This window comes from Beta vulgaris, chromosome 5 (genome assembly GCF_026745355.1).
Source record: "Beta vulgaris subsp. vulgaris cultivar EL10 chromosome 5, EL10.2, whole genome shotgun sequence".
Classification (NCBI taxonomy): domain Eukaryota; kingdom Viridiplantae; phylum Streptophyta; class Magnoliopsida; order Caryophyllales; family Amaranthaceae; genus Beta; species Beta vulgaris.
In genome coordinates this window covers 4,576,890-4,604,106 of record NC_079206.1, presented here as the reverse complement: position 1 = coordinate 4,604,106, position 27,217 = coordinate 4,576,890, and the positions used below count along the sequence as shown (strand labels likewise).

General features: G+C 35.0%; 1 protein-coding gene across 4 annotated transcripts; it reads left to right on the top strand.

Moving 5' to 3' along the window:
- The first annotated feature begins 772 nt into the window (after positions 1-772).
- LOC104892326 (hypothetical protein) lies at positions 773-19,827 on the top strand. Of its 4 annotated transcripts, XM_010678225.4 has the most exons (26): positions 776-1,191; positions 1,298-1,362; positions 2,238-2,526; positions 2,745-2,811; positions 2,947-3,097; positions 5,468-5,635; positions 5,861-5,953; positions 6,084-6,281; positions 6,382-6,483; positions 8,262-8,480; positions 8,726-8,794; positions 9,737-9,823; positions 9,915-10,100; positions 10,200-10,358; positions 10,766-10,858; positions 11,834-11,905; positions 12,342-12,459; positions 15,023-15,195; positions 15,850-15,934; positions 16,768-16,914; positions 17,752-17,858; positions 18,071-18,148; positions 18,226-18,321; positions 18,652-18,747; positions 18,844-19,018; positions 19,102-19,827. In XM_010678225.4, the coding sequence occupies exons 1-26, from the start codon at positions 1,029-1,031 to the stop codon at positions 19,245-19,247; spliced, it is 3,402 nt and encodes a 1,133-aa protein (XP_010676527.2). In that variant the 5' UTR covers positions 776-1,028; the 3' UTR covers positions 19,248-19,827. The 4 variants fall into 4 exon arrangements, 3 of the variants coding, with proteins under 3 accessions (XP_048501095.1, XP_010676527.2, XP_048501094.1); XM_048645137.1 differs by lacking the exon at positions 5,468-5,635; XR_007274638.2 differs by lacking the exons at positions 18,652-18,747; positions 18,844-19,018; positions 19,102-19,827 and having other exon boundaries at positions 773-1,191; positions 17,752-17,930; positions 18,226-18,285.
- The last annotated feature ends 7,390 nt before the right edge of the window (positions 19,828-27,217 follow it).

Here is a 27,217-nt window from a genome sequence, read left to right as displayed (position 1 = left end):
ATGTGTTCACAAGTGACAAGTCATGTCAATAACAAAAGTAAAATTAGCTTGCAACAAGATTTGAAACCATGACCTCTTGCAATTATATATGATACAATTATCATCTCAATCAACTTTTAATCATGTTACAAGTGTCCACATTATTATATTTGTACCTTTTAAATGTTGGATTTTCCTTAATATATTTTAATGAAAATGGGAAAAAAGTCATATCAAGTTTGTAAAACAGTACCAATCTGGAGCAACGCTCGGGCCCAAATACTAGTTTTTACTTCTATTTCTTGGTCTTTTTTCATAGGTACGACAATAAGGTGACTCATGTTCTAGCACACCTCCCTACTTGAAACTTAGGTAGTAGAGTCTGGAGCTTTGACTTTCCACCTTATACTATTTCTTATCTGTTGATGATTTGCAGGTGAATGAAGGATTAACTGTTCCTTGGAAACTGAAAGTTTTTTCTAAACTTAATTTATTTTCTCTAAATTTAACTCTTTTTTTTAAAATCTATTATACATATAGAGAACACCTCTAAAATTTTCGAAAATTTTAATCCTAAAATCCTACATTGTAATTCTTTATTCAAAACCCTAAAACAATTGATGTAAATTGTAATTCTTTATTCAAAAGTAGGAATTAGGAACCCATTCTTTTAAATTTTCTCAACTTTTTTTCCTAGGCAAATGATCATCTCTCATGGTTGATGGTCCTACCAAAAGTCAAAAAGAGAGGCAAAAAGGAAAGAAATCAAAACATAAACAAAGTAAACAAAGAAAGTAACGGCCGAAAAAGATTTACTCTATTAGATTTAAACATTACACATTAGTGTTCTTCTTTGAGTCTTTGAAGACAAACATAGAAATCTTCAAAAGCGTGTAGCACGCATTACTCAGTCTTACAGAAGTTGTTTGCACCATCAACTTCAACGCCAAATTCTTCACCTTCAAAAAAAAAATAAACCCTCATCTTCATCTTCTTCTTCTTCTTATTTTCTCACCAATTCTTTTTCCAGCTCAAAATTCCATGAAAATATGGAAATGGAAGAAGAAACTTCGTTGAAATTTGAACGTTACCGCCGTGATCGTCAGAAGCTTCTAGAATTCATAATTTCATCTTCTGGCTTCAATTCTTCTCTCTCCGACATCAACCTCGACACTCTTAGTGCTGACTACGTCATCAATTGCGTCAACTCTGGTGAGAAGAGATATTTCATTTTTTTTTTTTTTTGGTTTTGTAATTTCTGGGTTTTCAAGTTTTTGTTGATTTTGAATTTGGGTTTTTTTTTTTTTTTTTTCTGCAGGGCGTGTTTTGGATGTTGATGAAGCGACGAATTGTTATTATCATGAATTAGCATATCCTACAATGGTAAAAGTCTGAAACATTTTTAGCATTGATGTTTTAATTGTGATATTGATTATTGCTTGAGTATGTTAGAATTGTCATAATTTATATCTTTATTTTGGTTGCACCAACACAAAAATAAGTCAGTGAAAAGATGAGCATGTTTTTGTTTTGATAGATGATACGTGTAATTTGTGGTTCTTAATAGAAAATGATTGCTAATTGCCAAAGTGAGAAGCGAAAATATTCTGATAAGGACGTTCTTCAGTAATATCATCATGTACCAAACCAAATACGATGAGTAGTGGGGTCCTGAGTTAAGCCTTGGCTAAACCTTGTAAATCTTAATGCCATAATGCCTTTCAAAATCCTCCTAGCCATTATCCTACTGCAATAATTCTTGCTAAGAAGAACGCCCATGTTGTGGCAATTCCACCCAGAAGTTAATGGTTTACTCCTACAGCACGTACAATGCTCAAGGCTCTAGGCTCTAGGCTCTAGGCTGAGTAGCAGGAGCAACTTTTAATTTATTATAGGCCCAAACGATGGATTCAATAAGTTCTTGCCAATAACCACGCCCACTAAATAAAACATTAAACTAAAAGCCCATACAAAATGAGCACCTAGGAAAAAGAGACCATATGCAGATAGTGAAGAACCATAAGACTGAATTATCTGGGATGCCTGCACCCATAGGAAATCACGGAGCCACCCATTAATAGTAATAGAACTTTAATAAGTTAATATCTGAGTTTACTGCCTCGTTTGATTAAGAATTATTGGAACTTTAGTTTGTGTATACTGAATAATGATGATAAACCCTCAAAGTTGGCTGTTTTAAGAGATTTTAATTTAATTATACAAATGCTCATTACATGCTTTGAAAATTTTCCATGCAGATCCATTCTCAATCAGGGAGTTCTTTTTATACTGTCTCACAACCACAGCTATCCAGATCACCTCCTAAGCGTCGGCCTCCTCCGGCTGCAGCCAGTAAGAGAACTACTGTTGCACCACAATCAACTATTGCACCAGAATTGTCAACCCAAGTAGGGGAAGTTTCTAATTACAAGATGGCCACAAGGAAGGATGAAAATGGGTTCAAGGTCGCAGATATGATAACTAGGCCCTTGAAGTTGGCTGATAGTGGAGTTATTCCTCCTTTAGGATTACCTCACTTGCAGACAGGTGTGGTGCTAGCTTATTAATGCATATTTTTCCTTTACCTCTTATTGAAAAATCATAACTCATCAAATCATACAATTGATATATTAATTTTTTTTATGATGTATTGCGTGGAATTAACTGTTCCTCATTATGAATTCAACACTGTTTTACCTTTGATTGAATAAGTCGTGGACTTTTGGCTTTTAGACAACTCATATTCAGTTCTAGGGTTTCTGAAGGATTGTCTGATGATGACTTGCGGGAGTCGGCTTATGGAGTACTGGTTGCATCTCTAGTCTTTTCGGGGTAACTATACTTCCCTTACATTCTTGTGGAATATTTCTATGTGCTTTATTGTCAATATAAGTGCTCCCCTCCTTATGCAATACTTTGCTTTGATCTAGTAAGATTGGTAGTCACCTTTTTGTCATCATGCTTTAGGATCGAAGTGCTATGTGAACAAAATCGGAAAAGGGACAAGACTTCCAAACTTTTAGCAGGGTTGAAAGGAAAAAAGAACAAAGAATATTTGCCAGCCCAATTTCAAGATAGAAATTTGGAACTACTCAACACCATACGCACTCAGATGGAGGCAAGTTTCTTATTTTTTTTCTTTTGCTTTTATTGGGCTTGTGGCTTGTGCTTGAACTCAAATTCTCAAAGTTTCATCTATTGCTTATCTACTTGTTCTCATGTATCTGGTTAATTGAACTAACACATTAAATTTGAGTATCCACAAGTCTTCATTTGACAAATACTAAAGGGGATAGGAATCAAGTTTTACTAGGAAGCATTCTTCCTAATTTATGCAAGTTGTTGGCTCTGCACATTAATATTTTCTTTATAAGTTATAGACAAACAACCACTCAAAATCCATGTAAGTTGGTTATATTAGCAAAAATTTTCTGAAACCTATCTTGTTTATATTAGCTTTTGAAAATAGTATAGTTTTCTAAAACAACTACAAGACTGATTTATTGGCACAATACTTTTTGGTAGATTGAAGTGATAAAACATGAAAGACTAATGGATGAGCTCCTTTTGCTTCAGGCTCTTGACTGCTTTCCTTCTATCTCCCTACTTATGTCTTGTCTTCTTCAAATGATGGAATAATCCCTCCTTTGCCATGGTTTCAATTGTTACATATCAGACATAAAAACTCTCTCTCTCTCTCGCTCTCGCTCTCAAGCTGCAACCCCTTAGATGGAAGAGATTTGAAGGTTCTTCACTAAGTTTCCTAAGTGTGAGAAAAAGTTAAATAACTGTAATTTGTCATTTAGGTTTTTGTTTTGGAGAAGATGGAAATAAAGGCTAAAATCAATTTCATTTTATCCTACTCGAATCCTAGATGCCTATCATAGATGAATATCACGTTTAGTCACAAAATACGTACGTCATTTCTATTTGGGTAACTATGTATACAACAAAAGCCTTACTGAATTATTTGTCACATAGGTGACAGGTCATGTCTCCCCTCTCTCTCTCTCTCTCTTTCATGTGTCAATCCCATATGTTGCAATTATAAAGAATCGGATGTGTTAAAAAGGCTGATCATTCCATTGAATTTTAAAAATCAATGCAAGTCCTATTAGAGCAATCATGTCCAACAAAATTTGCATCAGCTCTAGGATCCATTGCCCTCCTTAATCAGGAAGCTTGGGGACTGAAAGCTGTAATCATCGATTATTTGGGTGCCAATTTGAAGCACAAACACAAAACAATACAATACAGAGCCAGATTAAGAATAAATGACCAGGTGCATGAGGCTGACTTTATCTAACTTGACATGAAGGCTCAACTTGTACTATCTACACAGAACATGGGATAAGGATTCGAGTAGGATACATGATCCTTATTGTGAGATCAAAAAATATTTTGATGTTTCCATGTTTGATTTTGTATGATTGTTAGAGGTCAGTTATTAAATCAAATAAGTGCTTTTCTTGCTTTTGCTCAACATTTACACCGTCTTTAGTAGTGTATGGCTTGTTAATCATTTCCTTTATGACTTTAACAATTAAGGATTTCCCAGAAGGATGAATCTTGTTTCATCTTCACATGTTATCTGGAGTTGTAGAGTTCACAACCTTGAACCTTGATGTATTGGCTGCTGACTTTCTTTGAGCCAGTTGATACATAATAATATAATTTTCTGGTCGGTTCACATGCCATGCCTTTGTTCCAAGGCCTTGACCAAGCGTGGCCCACTGGGGTTGTGCATTCCCATCCTAAGCTGAAGTTCAGCCAACGCACTGCCCAGCTTGCATGTCGTACAGGTCGGGTTTGTGCTAACCATTTGCATTTCTTTTATTTGTGCTCTCAAGACTTTACAAAAAGTTAATTTTTTGACCTGAGTAGGTTTGACTGAGGGCTATTTTATTTTTTTGTTGAATTTTTATTTTTTAGTAATTAAGAAAAAGAACTTTCATGTCGATTTTAAGTTTTTTTTTTAAAATTACTGATGACTAAATACTATTCGTAATATGCCATTGAAAGAAGTTAGAATATCAGATAATTTAGAAAAGTAAGATTAATTAACAATACTAATAATGTAAATGATTTTTTTGCTGTGAAGTCCCACGCCACATTTTGTGCTTGGCCTGTGGGCCAATGTTGTGTTTCCCACCATGCTTCGTGCACCTCAGCGCATGGTGTGCACCACTCATGGCCCATGCCTTGTATCTTGTGTCAGCCAGTGCCACAGTTGTGCTGGCTGTGTGTGCTTCATGCCTTCCCGACGGCCAGTTCTCCCTCTGAGTAATGTAGTATCAAGTTGCCACAAATCGGTGAATGGAATTTGATTTGTTCATATACATCAGCTTTCAAAATTATTTTTTATTCTGTTTCCTGCATGTTTTGTTGTATACTTTACAGATTTGGGTAATTAGCAATTAGCATATTGAACTATTTATTATACTCTTTTTTTGCTGTCCACTTCTCTGATTGATGAAAGTTGTACTAGGTTTCAGAAGCAATGGATTTATGCATCAGGCAAAGTTTGACGCGATGTGCTTCTAGGACATCTTGTGTACAAATTGATGTTTTGGAAATTGTATTGTGGCTTATTAAAGGCATTTCAAGATCAAGTTTTCCAAATGAAAAGTCCTATGTCCAGTGGAAAAATCGACAGGTAAATGAATGAGAAAGTAAATGTACACATCTTAGCTTGGAGCAAGATGCTGGTCCATGATAGAGGACCTTGGTATTGATTTGGCAGTCAGCTGACAAGCAAACTACGGGTCTTGTTTAGTGATTTATGTCGAGCTGTTTTACAGGCATTACATCTTCAGGTCATTCTAACTTGCTTAGCTAACCCTTCAGTTTTGTGACTTTCTGATCAAGTCTTTTATCTCAGGCAAATATGTTGGAAGAACTCTGTTGCCTAAGCCACTTGACTAATGAATATGCAACTGTGAAATATTTTATTGGAAAGATCAGAAATGCAAGGGTATGGACTTTGATAATCAGCTATTGTCTTTTGGTTAATTTCAGCATCTTTCATACAAAGTGGTTGAATGCATGTCTCCTTTGGTGGCTGATATTCAACATGCAAGTACTTTGTGTTATTTTGTTTTTAGGAATGGGATATGATGTCTCCCACTGAACGATCTGAGGTTCTAACTTCCATCAGAGATTCAGCGTCAGAGATGATCCACAAGCCAGGACATGGAGATAATAGCTGTGACTTACCCGGTGGTAACCACTTAAAAGTCCGGCTTTATGAGAAACTGTTGTCTACAGTGTTCGATATCCTTGAAGAAGGACAAATTTTAGCGGTATTTTCTTTTGCTCATCTTGTAGATTCATGCCTTCTCATTCAGATTATCTTTTTAAAGGTATCAATGTGAGAACTAAATTTGTGATTGACTAATATAGGAGGTGAAAGAAATTTTGAAGCTCATCAAGTTGACGTGGTCTGCCCTTGGGATCACTCAGATCATTCATGATGCACTATACAGTTGGGTTCTTTTTAAACAGGTATCAAGTTTCATTGTTGCTTTCGATATTGACTGTAGTTTCTTGAGGTGTCTCAGATGTCATCATTTTGGAACTTGAGTTGTAATTGCCTTTTGGAGTCTATCAATTGTTTGTTTGTTCAGTTTACTTCTGATGAAATACAACTTCTGGACAAGGGGTGAGGTGGTGGGCGTGGGAAGGGCTAGGAATTAGATGTTAGCTTCTTCTCCATCTATCCTTGTTTGACCAAATCAAGTTGTTGAAGTGGTTTCTTTTGTCTTGTGATCAATATATATTTCACGAACAGTGGGTCTCTTGAGCAATGCTTAGACATTCAGCGCAACACGGCTTAGGATGAAGTTTTTTTTCCATATATGATAGACACTTGTCAAAAATAGTTCCTGCAAAACTTTCTAACAATGTAGTAGGGTATGTAGGGTGGAATCCACAGAGAGATAGTAGTTATAAATTTAGCTTCTAAGGTATGGAGAACCTAAACAAGATCAGAAATATTATAATTAAGGTTCTAAACTACGAAAATCAAACTAAAAGGATCTAGGGTAATGATTCACCATGCTTATAACTATAATCTATCAAAGTATCATCAATAGTTCAATTAATCAGATATCTAGAACACGGGCTAATCCTACGGTTGGGTCTTAACGGTCTCAAATCAACATATGCATGGTCGCTAACATAATCAGATTTGCTAGTTGTAGGTAAACCTCTAAAAGTAAGATTTTAGTCAAAACAAACAATTATTAGCAATATTTAATGGGACAATTCATCAGATTGCAAGATTAACAATAAAAAAACTAATCAATTAGAGATATCAATAACTAATCAAACTATCAATAAGTATCAATCAAGAATCATAGCATATAAACATGGATTCGCAAATCCTAGAAATCAAAACTACTCAATCATGAAATAAAAAATAAAATCTAAATCTACATAGGAAAAAATTATTAAAGAACTCAATGAAAGAAACTGATAGAACTTATGTATTAATGGAGAAAAATAAAAACTAGGGTTTACTAAAAACTAGAGAGGAAAAGGAAGAAGAAAACTAAAACTAAAACTAAAAGCTTAACGTGAAAAAGGGGGAGAGAGGAAAAATAGTTTTTCCTAATCTAAATAATATTAAATAACTTAATATCACTAGGAAAGTAATTTACAAGATAAGGAAGTCTTGAATAAATCACTAAATAGGCGAATTAGTGATCCGCGCGTACGGTAGCAGATTAGAGCAGAAGCAGTGCAATCTTCAGAAAGACATAACTCCTTGACTAGAAGTCTCCTGGGGCGTGTCACCTACCGTTGGAAAGCTCTTCAAGTCTAGTTTCCAAATCTGTTGGAATTATTCCATTATCATACGTCAAAAGTTATGGCCATAAGAGTAGACGTGACTCTTTTTTCACAATTCTTCTAATGATTTTACGCTTTGTTATAGCTCAAACTCGTACTATGAAATATCCAAACGATCCTTATACATTGTAGTTTCCTTCCAAGTGCTTATAAAGTTTAGCTAATCATACTCCAAATAAGTTCTCAATACCTAAAATTCATCACAAACAAGAAAACATACAGAATAGGAGTAGAATAACATAACTTAAGAATATGACGCAATATTGAACCTAAATATGGATCTAAATGCTCTAAAATGCAACCTAAATGCACCTAAAAATTATATATAAATATGACTTATCGATATACCAACTTAGAACATCTATTGAGCCTGTTCTCCTTTTAAGAAGAATATATATCATTGACCTTTCTGAGCCGTTTCTCTGTCGAAGTTTGTTCAAACAGATAAAGAAGATCTGTTAGAGTACACAACTACCCAAGTGCAGAACATTCTAGGTGCTGAATCCCTTTATGAAGGAGTGGAATGCTTCTTCTGTACAATTGAATGGCAAGAAAGTGTGTTTCGACTAAATTTGGTTCAAGCTATATTGCTCTCCATGCATATTTGGTGTGAGGGGAAACTACAAGATTATCATGGGCATTTTAATCAGGTTAGCTCTTATGTTTTCGTATTTACTATTTTATTTGTATATTATGGATTCATATGGGATGGAATTGTGGATGTCGGTTGCATTTTGTTGCCTAACATCCTAATCTTCTATATTGTTTATGCTTGAATTTCTAGCCACTGAAGTCGCGTAATTTTAGTATATGTGTTTGATCTATGTTAGTATATCTCTATTGGTGCCTATCACCTTGTCAGATCCTTTACCCTAACAATGAGCTGACTTTGCAGAAACCATCCAACTTGAAGAGGATACTGACCTTTGCTATGGCGACGGCAGTTCTTGATCTAGATGGCGAGGTAAGATATTGATAAGTTGTTGCAGAGACATTAATATTTGAAGAATCCATTGGTTTCATGATGCTCGCTGTTTTGCTTTTTTATCATGAATGATGCTGGTGCGTAGGGCTGGGCGCTGGCCGCGGGTTGAGTCGAACTCTAACATGGCTCGACTTGGGTTTGATTAATTTTACCGAGTCTGAACTCGAAGTCTCGAACCCACCTCAAACTTTAAAATCAGGCTCAAGCTTGGGTTGATAAGAATAATCCGACTTTCGAACTCAACTAGTTAACCCATGTTCCAACAATAAGCACTATGAATATTGTTGTTAGACGACTTTATATTAGTGTTCTGCTTGAACAAGTTTTGCTGAAAATCCCCCTATCTTTGCCATTGGGTTGATCATCTAGGGCTTGATGTAACATTTATATAACAATCTCATGAAAATGTATTTTATTTCTTATGTTAATGAGCTTATGAGCTTGCGAGTCAAACACCATTGAATTTGAGTTTGGCTTGTTTAATATTCGAACTATAATTTTAAGCTCAAGCTTGGCTTATTAACAAACCAAAAGAGTTCAAACCGATCTTTTATCGAACCTATTTCGAACTGTTCACAGACAGTTCTGTTCTTACCCACCCCTAATGGTGAGTTTGACTGTTTCTTGCTTAGAATTTTGGAACACATTGCTGTACTCAGAAATTGCAATGAAATGTGCAGAAGCTGTTACCCGTTCCTCAAAAAGATACCCATCGTTTGTTGCTAATATGAAACTGAATTTGGTATTAAGACTTCTCTTTTCTTCTGGGACGGCTTAAATGAATCACCCCCTCATTTGCCATTCTTAGTGTGAGTTAATGGCTTTTCTGATTCCGCTTGAAAACAGATTATCTTGCTGGTAACAAGTTCAGGATTACATTTATCTCTGGTCTTTTCTAAAACGATCTATTTTGCTATGCAGTTAATTAAACCTGACTCTTCCACTGGAGATGCTTCGAGAAGGTTAAAGATCTATATTCAGAGCTCTGTTCAAGCTGCATACATGCAAGTGAGTCTGACTAATATGTTATCGTATCATGTATTTGAGTCAATTTTGTTGATCATGAGTTGTATTTGACATGACGTCTTTTGTTGAATAGGTGCTTGATTCCCTGGATCAGAAATCTAATCTAGAGGGGATGCATCCGTTGGCATTACTTGCAAATGCTGTAAAATTGATTGCTGAGAGAGAACTTACTGTATTTTGCCCTGTATTACATTTATGGTGTCCTGAAGCCGGGATGATTTCAGCCACACTATTGCATCAACTCTTTTGGGAAAGATTGGTATTTTATCCAAATTGAATTGATATTCATCTATTTATTTTCTCTTTCGAATTGGCTTATGTATTCTGACGGGGTCTCCCGTCTCTTTCGGATGAGTAGAGACCATTTATACAGGGCATATCATGCTTTTCTCAAGATGTCAAGGTGGTTCTTGCTGCTGCTCGTATGCTTGACCGGGAGCTGACTCAACTATATTCTTTCAGCTGTAAAGGGAATAGCTTTCATCAGCCTTTGAAAGCTGATTTGGACCATTATCAGGTGAGGGTTGTCAGGGTATCATGTAGTCTATTTCCAAGATTTCCATAGGTTGCTGTTTTGATGCATCCAGAAGTCCAATTGACCCATTCCCTTCTCTTCTCAACCAGTACATCACCCCATAAAACCAAACTCTGCCTTACGTAAAGTTGCCAGAATACAATTAACCTCTAAATTCGAGTTCACTGCTTATATACCCGGTATTGACCATAAATTTACAAGAACATTCTGCAGTCTTAGTAAGAAGGAGTATTGAATTTCTGCAAGACTTGGTCCCTTTTTGGTTTATCTCATCTAAGATAGATGCTTTTGTTTTTAGGGGTTGCTGGCTAAACAGTACGAAAGAATAGTTTATTGTTTGCTTACTATAACAGAACAAAAATATATATTTTTTTCATCTGGTTTGGCAGATTGCAGATGTCTCTGCTTCACTTATTCTTGATTGGTTGATTTCTCAACATACATATATACTGGACTGGATTGGCCGTGCCTTTGATCTTGAGGTTTGTGCTCTTTCTGGATCTTTCTGATGAGTCTTAAAGCAATGAGCTCCTACTATTTCCATCATGAATATTATAATTATTGTTAGTATTGATTTTTTTTTTTCTACTACCCTTATATTTATGTGTGGAATGTGTTTTTAGCAAGTCTCTAAGTAGCAACCTCTCTGTTTAATGTAATTTAAAGTGTGGAGGTGAGAGTACCTTTGGACCTCTAAAGGTTTTCGAGCCGCCTGGGCGGTTATTATTGTTGGATAAATGCATTAATGGCCCGTTTGGTAGTTGGTCATAAATGGTGGTAATTGGAATGAATTTGTGTGTAAATTTGTGAGAAATATCATTATCCATTCCCATGGTCATAAATAGGTGGTAATAAGTAATAATGAAAATTGCTTCCCCTTGGAGACAAAAACACAAGTTTATGGGGTGAGATTGCTTGTCCATGGAGAAAAAATACCTCCCCATGGAGATTTTAGGAGTGCTTCCCTAATAAAATTACACTTAAAATTCATTCCCATTACCGCAATTTATTAACGACTACCAAACGGGCCGTAAGTATACATGCTGATGATGATTTTTATGTGATTGAGGACAGGAAACAAAATAGAATGTATAAGTCCTCTTCACCTATTTTAATGAATTGAATAACTCTTACTGGTTATAACTAATTTTTACTGAACTGAAATTCTTTTTACCAATCAAAACTGATTTTGCTGACTCTTTATTGTTTACTCTTATACAATTTACTGATTAAAACTTATTTTCATTAAACTCAACTCATTTTTACTAGATATTATTATTTTAAGATGAACTAAATAGGGTCGAAGTCTAGATGTGACATCTATTTGCCAAGGATATCATGCTTCCTCTGTTGTAATCTTTATCTTTGATCTGTGGAAAGCATCCCGTCTGAAAAAGCACCCCATTTTGAATGTAGAACTGGTTGTTCCAAAATAATTGTGCTTCTGGCTGATGCAGGAGTGGGAACCTTTGTCATCTCAACAGAAACATGCAATATCTGTTGTTGAGGTATTTAGGATGATTGAGGAGGTAAGTGCTTTGTCTTAATCAATTTACAATTATGTTATTGGCTTAATAGAGCCTGGACTCTCATTTCCTTGTGAAAGCTGTATGATAACCTTCAAGATGACTAGGGGGGTTAGAAAAAATAAGAAGTCGAGAAGGCCCTCTAGCAACTGTGGATATTTATGTTAATATTTATGTTGTCTGCTTGTACTAGCAAATTGAGGTACATTCCGTAGTGTAAAGGGAAAGCTAATCTACCTTGAGCAAAAATTCCCCTGACCTGACAGCAGAGGAACTAGAATAATTGACAATGACAGGGGGAGGGGAGGAATAAAAAAATATTTTTTTATATTTGTTGACTCGTCTGTACATGTGTGCTAATTTCTGATGGTATAAAGCCAACTTGCTTGTTTCTTTTGCATGATATTCTTGGTTTGACCTGGTCCTTTTCTTGCTGCAGACAATTGATCAATTTTTTGGGTTGAATCTTCCTGTGAATATCACACATTTACAAGCTGTACTTTCTCTAGTCATACACAGCTTGGACACTTATATGACCAAAATGGTTGGCCAATTAGGTAATGTGTACACAAGGAAAATAACTGTACTTTTGAGTTTAGAAATGTTGCTTGCTGAGTGTATTACTTCCTTGATCTTGAGTTTCTTATGATGTGTTCTTTACGAAAAGAATTTTTTTTAAAGAAAAGAACTGGCAAGGATATGTTGGGCCTGATGCTTTGCTAATTCTGGTCTGAAATGTAAAATTTGGTACAAGTGTATTCTTCTACTAAGGGCCTGTTCTTCCCAGCTTATTTTCAGTTCAGTTCAGTTCAGCTCTTGACAATACTTTCAGTCTCACATATCACTATTCATTTCATTTCAGTTCAATTCAGTTCATTTCAGTTCAGATCAGATCAGTTCAGTTCAGTTCAGCTGTTTTATGCCGAAGAGAACAAGCCCTAATTAGATGCTCATAAAGCCAAAATGGGTAGAACACTTTGGTGGGCATATTGTGTCTTTCTTTTCGATGATCCCTTAGACGTTCCTCATTCTTGTGATGGTTACTTGGTTAGTCTAAATTAGCCACTTTTGGCAAGGCAGGAAATCTGATGCCAATGCCCAGACCAAGGGATCTACTGCCATTGACAAGGCCAATAACCTATGCCTCGACACCTACAAGGCTAGGACAAGGAAGGGGATAGGGGCAATCATAAGGCTAATATGTGGTAGCTTGAGATAAGAGCAAGGAAGGGGACGAAAATGTAATTACATGACTAGCTTAAGAGAGGCTAATATGGGGTTTGCATAAATAAAGCGTGAGAGACCCAATCTAGACAATAGTGGAAAGTCGTGACAGAAAGTGGAACCAAATCTCTGACTTCGTTACAGCCCATCAATTCAAGGGGATGTAGTCTATGAGATCAGTAATGGACCGAAAATGAACTCATTCCAAAGGCAAAGAATCACACCTATGACTTGTGAGATCCTCCTGGGCTTGCGGGAACTGTCAATAGTTATGGGGTTTTTATTTAACACCAAACACAAGATATGTGGAGCTGGAGTAAGGTATATATGACACACATCTAATGGGAAGTGAGAAGTCTTAACAGAAAGTCGAGCGATATCTCCCTGGCTGTGAGTCATTCTTAGTCACTTAGGGTCTTGATCAACCATCTGATTGGTTGGATACCACTTTATCACGGTAGACGACCCTCCTATGACCTGTTAGGAGATGGAGGAGGAGACTGGAAGGAAGCCTCGTCTAGTAACCCGGTAGTCAAAAGATCCACTCATTTTCTAGAATCCCCAACTTTAGAATCTAGAATTTTTCTAGTCGTGCTGGTCTCTCTTCTGTCAATCTGCTGAGCTAATTTTTTTTGCCCCAGTCCCGTTTCCACTCCCAGCTGCAAGGAAGCGGTGTTTTTTGTTCTTTCGTTTTCTATATGTTCAACAAGAAATATCTCTTGTAACTTGTGGGATGGAGGATATGTTTCGTCCATGTGATGATTGTAAGACATGCATATCATATATCTTTTCATTTTCACTTCTGATTTGGTATGGATCCATAGTTGAAGTGATTTTTTCTGAATATGGTGCTGATGCTTCTGAAGTTATGGGAGTTAGGGCAAGCTTTTCAGGTGTTGTGTTGTGTTGTGTTGTGTTCACTGTTTGGATAACTATCTCCCTATTTGGAAACAAAAGGCACCCACGGTCTTCAATGTTAAAATTTAGAGTGTTGATTTTTTTCTTTAATGTATTATAGAAATTATGAAAGATAATATTATGGTACATTTTGGTACAAACTTGAGCTAATATCTATATAATGGTTCAAGTTCCACTAGATTGCGAGAGAAAGTATTGTGGAGCTATTGTGAACTTTTAAGCTCTATTTATTTCAGACTTTATCATAATTGGAGTCAAGTTATAGTAGCTGAGCACCACTTGACTTTTCTTGAGTTTGTAGATAAATGGAATAGACTAGCCTAGGGGAGCAAGAGTATTTTAGTAATATACTCTAGTCTCTAGTTAATATGCTAGCTTGGGGAATAAGGCAAGTAGACTATATATAGAGGAGATTAGGGAGGGAAGAAATCATCAAGAAAATATTGAAGTTTATTATAGAGGTTAGTTTGGGAGTGTGACAAAGTCACTTTAAAACTTGGTAATTATCCTATTATTTTCTGTAATTTGCATTTCCATCAATCAAATATCATCATCTACTTCTTTACTTCACTGCCCAATTTCTCAATTCATTACAATAAATTGCTCCACGATAGCTGGAGGGCCTAAGCTTTTTGTCATTACCCTCATTTTGTGTATGGGTTACACCCCTTTGGCGTCTTTCTAATCTGGTTCTTTATTACTTATCAATAAAAAAATATATATGCATAATGAGAGAAAATAACGATTAACTTTTGATCTCAAAAAACACGGGTGTCTTATGTTTTGAAATAGGAGTAGGTTGTCGGATCATTTAGATTTGTCAAGAGTCTGAAAAGTTAACCTCTCTTTTACTCTGTTTTTCCTTCTTTATTTTTTTTCCCCTCATGTGTCTTGCTTTGCTTGAGGATAAATATCTTAATCTCTGTACTATATCTCTCTCCCTTCCACCATTGATCTCTTGTGGGTGACAAATTGCAGTTGACAAGAGCCACCTTTATCCACAAGCTCCTTCATTGACACGGTATGAAGAAACTCTTGTTCCTATCACTAGGAAGAAGACGATTGAGCTCAAGATCTTGGATGATAATTCTAGCAATACTCTAGATCAGTTGACAATATCCAAGCTCTGTGTCAGACTAAACACTCTTCAGGTGAGTTTTCCCTCCCCACACCCCCTCCTAGAAAAAGGAAAAGAAAAGTAAGCAAGCATTATTTTTTTTGTGAAGAATGCCAGTCTTAATACCCCAGAACCATGTTTTTTCAGCCATGTATCTGGACGTAAGCATACTTCACTATCTGAATCTGGTAACTGTCTTGAAAAGATAGTTGACTGTAAACTGTTATTTACCAGAATCTGTAGAATCGATGAAAATTAAGAACTGTGTAAAAAGAAAGATCTGCTTAGTTGTGTCATTTCTTTATTTACTAGTTTCTATTCCACATTGGCCTTGCAACTTGGTTTTGGAGAATGGACTGCGGCATTTTGGACCAAAATGACAGAATCTTTTCATAAAATAGTTGAGTCTAACACTTTGATACGTACACTTACCTCAAATGAGTTCTACAGTCCGAGTAACATTGCTTGAAACTGGAGAATTTTATTTCCAGAGCTAGAATGGATTAAAATTTACTTTGATGCTTTTGTTTGTCATGGCTTAGCTGTTGAATGCTTAGTGTTTGAGACATTTTCTCATTGACTTCTAGTATTAAGCTTGTTCAGTTATCTTTGTTACCACATTAGCTCCTTGGCTATCAATAATATGAAATTTTGACTTAATTAATATGTTTTCCATGTCTGTTTGCAGTTTATCAGAAATCAAATTGGTTCGTTGGAAGATGGCATGAGGAAATCATGGGGACTTGTTAGACCATCTGTGAATCGAAGATGGTGTAAGTGCTTTCACTTGTCTAGCAATTTTCGTCCTTTCACCTGACTTGTCCCTTGTCATTTTCTACTTGTTACTGATACTTCCTGTACTTGCTTGATTTTTTGGATTTGTGGGCAGCAAGTTGATTTGTCTGTTTGCGTTACAAAAACCGGTAGAGTTTCCTTGAAGAGGGGGGGGGGGGGGAGTTACTTATTTAATCTAGGTTTTTGCTTTTGACTTATATGATCTTTGATGCTGGTCTTTCTCCTGACTTGTCCGTTGTCATTTTCTACTTGTTACTGATACTTCCTGTACTTGCTTGCTTTTTTGGATTTGTGGGCAGCAAGTGATTTGTCTATTCGCGTTCCAAAAATCGGTAGAGGGAGGGTTACTTATTTAATCTAGGTCTTTAACTTTTGACTTATATGATCTTTGATGCTGGTCTTTCTCCTATATCCAAGAACACTTTCTTTTTAATTTAGTCTATTGCCTTGATCAACCAAGCGTCGTCAATCTTTATTAATGCTGTTCTCACACTTAAAAGAGACTACTTCAGGTAGCAAAGACTGATCAGAGTAAGTGATGAGAAAAAGAAGAAATTTGGTTTAAACCAATATAATCAGTGGATAAGATTTGGAAATTAGGTTAACTTCTTATTTAGCTGACCATATTTGGTTGGATATTATAATGTCGATAATGTTTGAACAATGGATTTTTTAAAATGTGATTCACTGGCATTATATTTTCGCAGCTTATAGTACTTTTTCAGACTATGGAACTTGCATCATCCTGCCAGCCATGGGATCCATGCTGGGTGTTCTGATTGTTGACCTGAATATCTATTTGTATTGACAGTTAACATTATAGAAGAAGAACTTTCTGAAGTCTTGGAGAGAACTATGTCAATGAATGAAGAATCGATTGACGAGTTATTTGCTACGACGTTTGATGGAATCTTAAATAGTACCACAAATGCTATCATCAAAGTTGTTGAGTTTACCGGTAAGTGACAAACTTTCAAAGTGGTTATGTCTTAGAGAAAAAGAGAATTAATAATTTGTTTTCAAAGCTCTAAAGTATAATCTCTCGCCAAACTTGGAGCAATATGTCCATCTACTTAATATATTGTCGTTGAATCTGATCCAAAATATAATTCATTTTAGTGACTTTCTATAAAAATGAAATTGTGTAAGTCAATTTGCAATATTAATACCACATTTCATGTGACTTTAAAATATAAATATAACATTCTAGGTCATCTCATAATATCAAGACAATAGTAAATGCTACTTTGTAATACCAATGCATTGTTAACCAAATATAACCTAAGTCTGAATATTAGTAGAATTTGTTGAAACCACTGCTAATTTGCACAAGATGGAGTAACAACATTGCATGATAACCACATATATTAATAGTGATGTTGCTGTAGATGCTGTCACCAGACTTATTGGCCACTGATGACTGTTGAGCCTCAAAATTTCATAGAAATTAGAGGACAATACAAAGTGTGTATGAATTAGTTCTTTGCCAAATTCTTAGCAATATATATTCAGTAGAACAGAACTGTGTGCAAGCACCACTTGTTATTCATTCTGACTTCAATTTGTTACATTGTTTCTTTGGACCGCATGTGTCCGTGATTTTGATCATGTTGCAAAAGATCTATGTGATTGTTTTGACAATTTCTATCACAATATTTCTTCTGATTACCCAGAAGGGAGATGATTTCAGTTTCCACATATTCTTTTCCCTTCATAGGATGGCATGAATTTTGATTATCTAATTGACACTGGAAGTAGAGAGTAGTAGTTTGAATCCCATGTACTGTTTATGTAGGAACGAAAGCTGTTTTCTGGGACCTTAGAGAGAGTTTCCTATTTCAATTATACCGTGGTGGTGTTGAAAGAGCTCGTCTAGACACGGTTCTTCCAAATGTTGATGCTGTAAGTAATTGACCTCATATCTGTGTTTGTTACGTACAATACAAGCCAAAAATCTGCACCAACTAAAGAAAGGTTGAAGTGTGCTAGTGAAGCAATTTATGCTCATTTATTGTTTTAAATCTCATGTAGAGTATTATTAATTTTTAGTGAATTTGGGTCAACTAAATTTTTGCTTCTGAGTGATACTGACAATATGAGGTGCATTGATGTAGGTGCTGAACCAAATATGTGGAGTAGTTGATGACACCGTCAGAGATCCTGTGGTTTCAAGTATTTTTCAAGCATCATTGGTATGTTCTGGAGTTCAATTAGCTTGGGTATTAATTCTCCTTTCTACCCATGCTTCTGATTTTTTTGTCTGGTTCAGGAAGCATACCTTTGGGTATTGCTAGATGGAGGGCCTTCCCGTGCATTTTCTGAGTCAGATATGATTTCGATGAAGGATGACTTGAGAGCACTAGAGGTATATGATGTCTCTTTCTCTGTGGTGGTTGAATTACTCTGTCTGATTTGGCGTGTTAGGGGGGGGGGGTGTTTGAGGGAAAAGGGGTAAGAAAGAAGCAGTGCAGTGAATGGCATCTTATCCCTGAGCAGATCCACCAAGTAAAAAAGAAAGATATGTGGAGATGCTGCAGGATATAGATCGTGATCATCTGAAATTCAGTCGCTATCTTTTCTTTCTCCTTTTATTACTCTAATTCTGGGGATCAAGACTTAGTTTTAGTTGCTTGGACTTCTGTTTACATATGTTTGGTTTTCGAAAATATATAAGAACCTAGGTTCCTTTTGGCAGGACTTCTTTGTGGCTGATGGAGAAGGCCTTCCTCGTTCTATGGTTTTGCGAGAAACGGAATTTGCACATCAAGTGTTAGGCTTGTTTTGCCTTCAGGTTTGACTGATAATTTGATGCACCTGCTAGCTATGTGGCTTTTAAAGTTAGTATTAAAGCTGCTTCCTATCCTTGCTCATTCTTGGTCCTTTGCAGACGAGCAGCATCATCCAAATGTTAATGACTGCAAGCGAGCGCATCTCAAATGGGGTTCCATCAGGTCATAGATTATTGGATGATGCTAATACTTTGATTCGAATATTATGTCACAAAAAGGATACAGAAGCGTCAAAGTTCCTCAAGAGGCAATATCGCCTCCCTCCATCTTCAGGTGAAACATTTTAATTTGGGAATTTCTATCCAGATTTTATTGTAGTAATATTGTTAGTAACCTATAATATCCTTTATATGCAGAGTATGAAGAAAATCCAAAAATTGAATCTACATCAAGTTCAGCCGTCATATCAGATCTGCTAAAAAGAAGTTCATCATTTCGGTTCTCAGAATCAGGACGAAGTAGCTTTAAGTCATTGAAGAAAAAATTTCATGAAGCATGGTGAGAAAATGTGATTATATCTTCAACTTGAGGTGTATAAACTCGAATGTTGTTGGAACGAAGACGGAGGTTGATTTGCTCTCATTGCAAGATTAGGTAGTTGAAATTAGTTGGTGCAGATTTTGGCCTATAATGTAAGATTGATAAACTTGAGATGATTAAAAGAATTAGGTAGCTAGTTTATTTTTACGATACCCCGAGTAACAGGTAATAACAGTTATTGGCAAAATCAGCTAATAATATTTGACAAGCACGAGACGAGAGAACAAAAGGTGTTCAGAAATGAAAATTTGAGTATGGAGTAGTTTTGTTAAATTGATAGATTTCGCCAATAACTGTTATTCACTTACCATTTCCCCACCTCATACACAACCTAAAGAAGGGAAAATGTGTGGGTAGAGTTTGCAGAGTGGATTAGATAGGTTTATTAGGTTCTTGTGAAAAAAAACAAAAGTTCTGTACCCAGTTTTTGTTGGGTCTTTACGGTTTGTTTAGTTTTATAAACGATTGATAAAGTTTTGATTTTGCGCAATTGACGCATCCAAGGAATGCCAATCTGTTTGTAGTGGCAATTTATGCGACAAGTTCAAAGTTGCTTCCTCTGTAATTTCTACTAATTTTAATTTGTATGCTGGTCAATGCATAATTTTCATTATTTATATTGTGAAGATTATAAATAGTTGATGATGCGATCACATACATTTGGAAGGAACTCACTTACATTAGTATATATTTCCTTGCGTATAAATGATGCAAGATGAATAGTGAATAACGCTAAAAGTCATAATGGAAGGACTGAAAAATTGGAAGAAATAATTGTCAACAATGGCAGAGCCTTATGAGATTGACCACATGAGTTAAAGTAGATTTCACACAAAATTTTTGCTGTATATGTTAATTATAAACTATGGTCAAAATAAAGTTTATACATAGTGTTAAAGTACAAAGTCTAATAATCATAGTAGAATATAAAGAGTATAAATTTTTCCATTTCACTTGTCACAAAAGTTTAAGGAGGAGTGTGAAATATAAGCATTTAGTTTAAGAGAGACTTGGACAGTGATGGAAAGGAGTTTGTCCTCGAGTGGAGTAGGGAATTCACTATAGGACTAATTTAAAAGTAAGAGAGGAGTATGTCTATTTGGTCAAATTTTAGGCCCTGTTTTTTATTATTTATTCATTATTCAGTTTTAGTTGCTCTCAGTTCAAAAGAATAGGATTTTAGTTAGCTAATTTTTAACCCATAAATCTAATGAGGTATTTTGATAATTTTGTCATCATAAGAGTCACATCACTTGTATGTCATAGCTAAGTATTTAGTGTTTCGGGTGTGAAACAGTGAACGTCAAGGTACCGATGGCCTTCAAGGGGTAGACAAGGTTCGGCGACGTCGTGTATGGCGGTGATGATTTAGTTGGATTGTCGGTGTACCTACACAATGAACAAGGATGACTGATCTCGGCTTATTGCCGAGGAAACCCACTCCGATGCCTAAGTAATACAAGGTACAACAGGTATGTGCAGGTAAAGAAGGTAGGTGAATAGTAATTACATACCTCGTAGTCAGTGCAGGTAGCCTATTTATAGTAAGAGATCAGTAGGTCGGTTCCCTCGTAATAGAATTTTATCCTTACACGTGTACAGTACAATCTCTGACCTTACACGTAAGCGTTAAAATGGTGGGTGCTGGTAGGCGCTGGTGTACTGACGGCGTGTGCCTGTTTAATGCGATCACTTGGCGGACCACGTGGTTGAATTCTGGAAAGAATAGTGTGGAATTCGGAAGAAAATTGCCATTACTGCTGAATTCGAATAATATCTGGAAACGAACTAAAATCTGCAAGAAAAGTTCGAATAGTATCTGTTGAATTCTAGAAAGAATAGTGTGGAATCCGCAAAAAATCTAACTGAACTTTGAAGAAATCTCCATGAACGACATACTACAGAGGAGAGAGAAAGAGAAGTTGTGTAAATATTTAGAGAGAGAAACAAAGTGGCATGGAAGAAGGAGGTAAGTATAAACCTAAACTATGAAATTGCCATTTCTCATAAGTGTTTTTCAAACGGTTAGATTAGATTAGATCCAAAAGTTCTGATTTATTCTCATATGAAAAAGTGTTTTTACATAGAGGAGACGTTCTCACAAGAGTCCTCATTATATTTACGTAAAGTCTATTATCTCAATATGATAAATGAATAAAAGAAAAAAAAGTATCTCTTAATTATTCCATCACGGCTTGTACGTAATAAAGTGACGTACAACTCTTTCCACCTTGACTAAAAGATGTGGGAAGACAGGAAGGCGCCGAAGATATGGATTAATGCATAGGCTGGAAGACGATTCAGCATGCAGGAAGCCAATTGCTAAGTAAGTTTGTCTCTCAAAAGGTCAGTGAACTAGATTAGGCATTATCACACAGAATTGTTGTTCTCTTTCTTTTGTTATTTTCTAAACTTTTTATTTTGCCAAAAAACAAACTTTACTCTTTTCACTTCAAGAAAAAAAAATGTACTTGTGCAATAAAAATGTGGTGATCATGTATTGAACACGCGACATTCATATAGGAAAGTGTTCATAATATTAGAGTCATATAGCCTTCTATTAAAAAATATGAAATGTTTTAATACTATTGAATTAAAAATACATTTTTTTACCCATAAAAAGTCTGAATTTTAATGTAGTTTTTCAAATAATAAAATTTAATATTCAATACAAAATTTTAATTGATGTCCTGTAAGACCTCTATTTAGAGTTGTGACGCAATGATTTAACCAATCTTAACTAGTTTTTAGGCCCGAGCTACGCCCCAGGTAACTGTATCTTTTATTTATTAATATTTTACTTTGAAATATTAACATTAAATATCACTTGGTTTAGTGGTTTAAGACATTAGTATATGTGCTTGTGATCTTGGGATCGAATCTTACCTAATGCATTTTCTATTTTTTTTAATGTATGTGGATTATATAGCATAAAATTTATAATACTAAAGCAAAAGTTACATGATTGAACTTTCCTTTTTTTTTTTTTGAGGAATAATTGAACCTTCCGTTTAATCATACTAGCCTTCATATGCACGCGATGCGTGCGTTAATTTCAAAATTTGTTATTCTATTAGATACTCTATTCGTATTTTATTTATGATTAAACTTAAATGTGAAAAATTTAACAGTTAGATGAATTTAGATATATATTAATTCGCTAATGTAAAAAAATAAAAAGGTTGTGAGTGATTGTTAACATTAATTTTTTGTGAATGAATATTGAACAGAATGAAACAAAAATAATGAGTCGGTTTAACTGAATTAAATAGTATCAAAGATAGTGAATGTTCAAACTTTTCATGTGCACGTTATGTATGCCATCTTTTTTTATAAGGTATAAATATTTTGTCCATTTAATTTTTGATTGAAGTATTTGATGCATATACCATTTTAAACTTATTTTAAATGGCAAGTTGGAATGAGAATTTTTAAATGATTTGCTTTTGTAATTTTTTTTATTCCATTAATTAGATCATTAAGGGTATTTTAGTCACTTCAAAAGAGGACACCACACCTCCTCCCTTGGCTTATATAATAGAGATTTATACTGATATATTAAAAAGCTTTCCTAAATACGGAACGATGTCACGTGGCGCCTTCGATTGGAAAATTTTATGCTATGTAATCCACATATATTAAAAAAAAAAAAAAAAATGCTATTTTATGCTACGATCTCCAACACATTGATATTTTATGATTGAAATGTAACAACGCACTGATAGATCAAGACTAGTGGAAGTCGTGCAATTGTTTGTTTTCGGCGAGAGAACTTACAATGAAGGTTCTTTCTTCTCCCTTCTTTTTCCACCTTTCAGTATGCCATGAACATGCTCATTCTTTAGTGTGATTGCAACCAACTTTATAAAGAGCGCAAATCTTCTCCTACCAAAAACTCCACATATGAGATTTGAAATTATTATCCACAAGAAAATAATCAAGTGGGAACTGGTGAAGACAAAAAGAATATAGAGAAAATAAGAGGAAAAAATTATATCGAGTTCCATCCAACACCGTCATCTTTTAATTACGTTTTAAAATTTTATAAATTACTTCAATATTACACAATTGATTGATAATCGTTATATTTACATTAATCATGTTTATATTAAAAACTGACTATGCAATAATTCAAAATCACTTTTCGTATATAGAGAATGTTTCTTACATGAGAAATGAAAATTAATTTCAACCACATGGTTGAATTAGAATTACAATACTTGTTCATTAAAGTTATACCTTTGAAAACTTTGAGGCCAAATTTTTTAAATTTTTTTTTTTGAGTTACATCATTTTTTTCATTAGAGTTACACATCACTTGTTCATTAAAATTATAGCGCGTAAAATTCATTCTCATTTCTCATGTAAGTATGCATTCTCATGCTATGCTAAAAATTGTAAAAATTAGATATTAATAAAGTACACATTGAAACGAATTAAACAAGGTCCCAACCATTGTTGTTAAAATCCTGATCTAAATCTTACGATCCTACGATTCTACGATCCGGAAAGACCTCACGATTCCCGATCCTACGTAGGATCTTAATTTTGTAGGATCTTTCGATCCTACCCAACTACAAGAAATCACATGGTAGGATCTTGATACGATCCTACGATTCTACGAGATCCGATTATAAAAAAATCATAAAATAATTTCACATATTATATTTCTGCTATTAGATTTTGGTTGCATGTTACTTCAATCTTATACTCCCTTCGTTTCATTTTAATTGTTACACTTACCCTTTTCACCTATGCCAATGCAAAACTTTGACGATATATATATCAAGTTTTGTATTTGTAAAAATTATAAAAAGTACATATTAATAAAATACATACTAAGACGAATCTAACAAAATCCCACATAACTATGTTTTTATTCACATATAAATCACAAACGAGAGTCAAAGTGCAATTTGTGAATAGTGTAAAATGTCAAAATGTAACAGTTAAAATGAAACGGATGGAATAGTATTGAACAACTATCACAATTTGTTAATGTAATAAGTCAGTATTAATTTTTATAAATTTTTAATATGAGTTTCTCACCATATTCTAGTATAATAATCTCTATTTTACAAAATTGTAGGATCTTACGATCCTACAATCCAATCTCACTAATTCAATCCTACCAACCCCTATGATCCAAAGTAGGATTTCGATCCTGATAACATTGGTCTCAATTCCCAAGTTACTCCATTTTCCATACATATGACACGATAAAGCTAGCCATCAAATGAGAACGGAGAAAGTAAAAAAAAATGATGAACAGCCCAAGGGCCAAGACAAATTGCTTGATGGGACTAATACGTGAGCCCACAATAATAATTACATGCTTTCTCTCGTTGTCTAACTGCTCATAAATCAAATTAAATGGTACGTCTTACATTATCCATCTTATCTCTACACTTCAATCTCATCTGCCACGCAGTCACCGGTATACCAGTCACCTTCCGCCACGTGTCCACCGCCGTCAAACATCTTTCACCTGAACTCCAAGGTTGACGTATAACCGGAACTTTACCTACAAATCTACAAGCAACATTAACAACCCCATACCCTCTTGAACCGTCTTTCTCCCTTAACCGGTAACTCAAATGATGGGCTAACCCAAGAGGAAAATGCCCATCAAATATATCCCAAAAAGGTATCTGAATCCAGCCCAGTAATAAAGGGCCCAACAAGGCCCGTTTAGTAAAGAGCTCAAGATAAACACAAGAGTAGTTGTTACTAGTGAAGAATGTGGGGTCCAATGGTAGAAGAAACTTATCACCCCATGTTGGGTTGTTACCTCCTTGTTCATCTACACTTGTAGAGTACACGTGGCAGTTGTTATAGCCCTTGATGTATTCACATGATGATGATGATGATGATGATGATGATGAAGGGTTTAAGGTAGTGATGGTGATGAAGGGTTTAAGGTGGTGAGAGAAAAGAGAGAAAGAAGAGGATGAGTTTTTGAGTCCTTGAGCTGAAATAACTGTTATTTCCAACATATTATGGATGTTTTTGAGGTTTGTTTGTTTGTTTGTTTGTTTGTTTGTTTGTTGTGTGTTACTACTGGTGAAATTTATGTAGGGAGGTTATGTTAGTAGTGAAGTGTAGGGGTAGTTTCCTTTGTGGAATTATTTGGAAGGAAATTGGAAAATTTTAAACTGATATCAATGTTGTGATATCTACATAAAGACTATCATTTGTGGAAGTTTTGTGTGTTATTTTTAATTTATAGGTCAACTTTAAGTCATTCTATATTTGTCTTGTAATCAATAGAGTATGATTTAATGGGAGAGTAGGTGATATTTGAGTGCAGCTCACCAAAAGAATTAAATTATGGCATTTGAATCTTCATGATAACTATAGGGTGTGTTTAAGCCTTTGTTTGGAATTTGGATAGGCACAAAGGTTTTTTATAACTTAAAAAATGACACTTTCTCTCTGCGAGAATTCTACTTGTGATCTCGAGGTTTCACATTCAACTACCATAAGATTAGTCAGGAGAGAAGTCAAAACTTTGTATTTACGGGGCCAAAACTCTATATACATAACTAAATTTATTTACGGGGCCGAAACTCTATATTTATACAACTAAATCTTTAAACAGTTATTTCAACAAATATCCCCGACAAATCACGAAATTCACAATATACCCTCAATGTGTCAGAAATGCACCATATACCCCCGACTATTCGAAAACGTGCACCATATACCCTTTTTCTAACTGCCGTTAACTCACCGTTAGCATTATTTACAATTTTGCCATCATTAAACCCTAACCCTAATTCTAATCTAACCCTAATCTAACCCTAACCCTAAACCCTTCTCCTTACCCTAATCCTAACCCCTTGGCATCCCCCACCCCCTCCCCTCCACCCCACCCCAGAATTTGTACTAAGGCTTTTAGCCATTAACGATTAATCTATTTTCCGTATTTCACCAGAAAAAATAAGCCAGCAAAATAAATCAGTTGAAGAAATCTCAAGATATTTCTAACTCCAAAATCTCAAGATGAAGTGCTCGAACTATTTAACAAAGTTGAGAAATGAGTTTGCGCCATATACTCATGATATAAGTAAGCATTGACTTTCACATTTTGATTAGGGAAATCTTCCCAACAAATACCACTAATAATTAATTGGGTAACATGGGCCAATTAAGAATTTGGGCCACCTTATACCCCAATAGTTTACGTCAATGTTCATGGACAACAGTTAACTGTTCTTACTCTATCATATTACACATTTAGTAATTCTAAGGGTAAATTCAGACAAATCACAAGATCAATAATATAAAAGTTCAAGTACAGTGATCTAACCACGTCATAATCTAAATTTATATTTTCTTGACTGTTGTATTAACGCATCTTCTAACAAGTTTCCCCAGTTTAATATAGATAAGCTTGGCAGTTCACCTCAAAACATTACAAAACGTGGACCTCATTCAAAACGGTTGAGCAGCCTAATTAGCTACTAATATTATATAGAATTCGTAAATTATTTTCAAATTCTAAGTCCTTGTAATTGACTAATCTACATTCGTTCTGCACACGCTTTTGATAATTGAAAGCAACATCTCATGAACCTATGACATGAAGTATATAAAATTTTAATTAGCTTAAGTGGTAAATTTTTTCTTCTTTCCTAATAAGATCTAGGTTTTCAATTTCTATCTTCAAGCATTTACTTGAGATTTAAGGAGTAATAAGAATTTAGATTTCAAAAATATCTGACTTATAATGAACCGAAGTTCAATATCCTCAAATATTTGTTTGAGATTTAACGAGTAATAAGAGTTTAGATTTTAAAAATATATGACTTATGATGAACCGAAGTTCAAAATCCTCAAATATTTACTTGAGATTTAAGGAGTAATAAGAGTTTAGATTTTAAAAATGCCTGACTTATAATGAACCTCTCGGTAAAAATCCTGTCAGTC

What these genes read in the sequence shown, in the direction of transcription:
- LOC104892326 (XM_010678225.4), top strand. Translation starts at nt 1,029, where the DNA reads ATGGAAATGGAAGAAGAAACTTCGTTGAAATTTGAACGTTACCGCCGT. An exon ending in GAAAGATCAGAAATGCAAGG is followed by an intron (nt 5,954 to 6,083) that starts GTATGGACTTTG and finishes TTTTGTTTTTAG; the next exon opens with GAATGGGATATGATGTCTCC. An exon ending in AACTCTTTTGGGAAAGATTG is followed by an intron (nt 10,101 to 10,199) that starts GTATTTTATCCA and finishes TCGGATGAGTAG; the next exon opens with AGACCATTTATACAGGGCAT.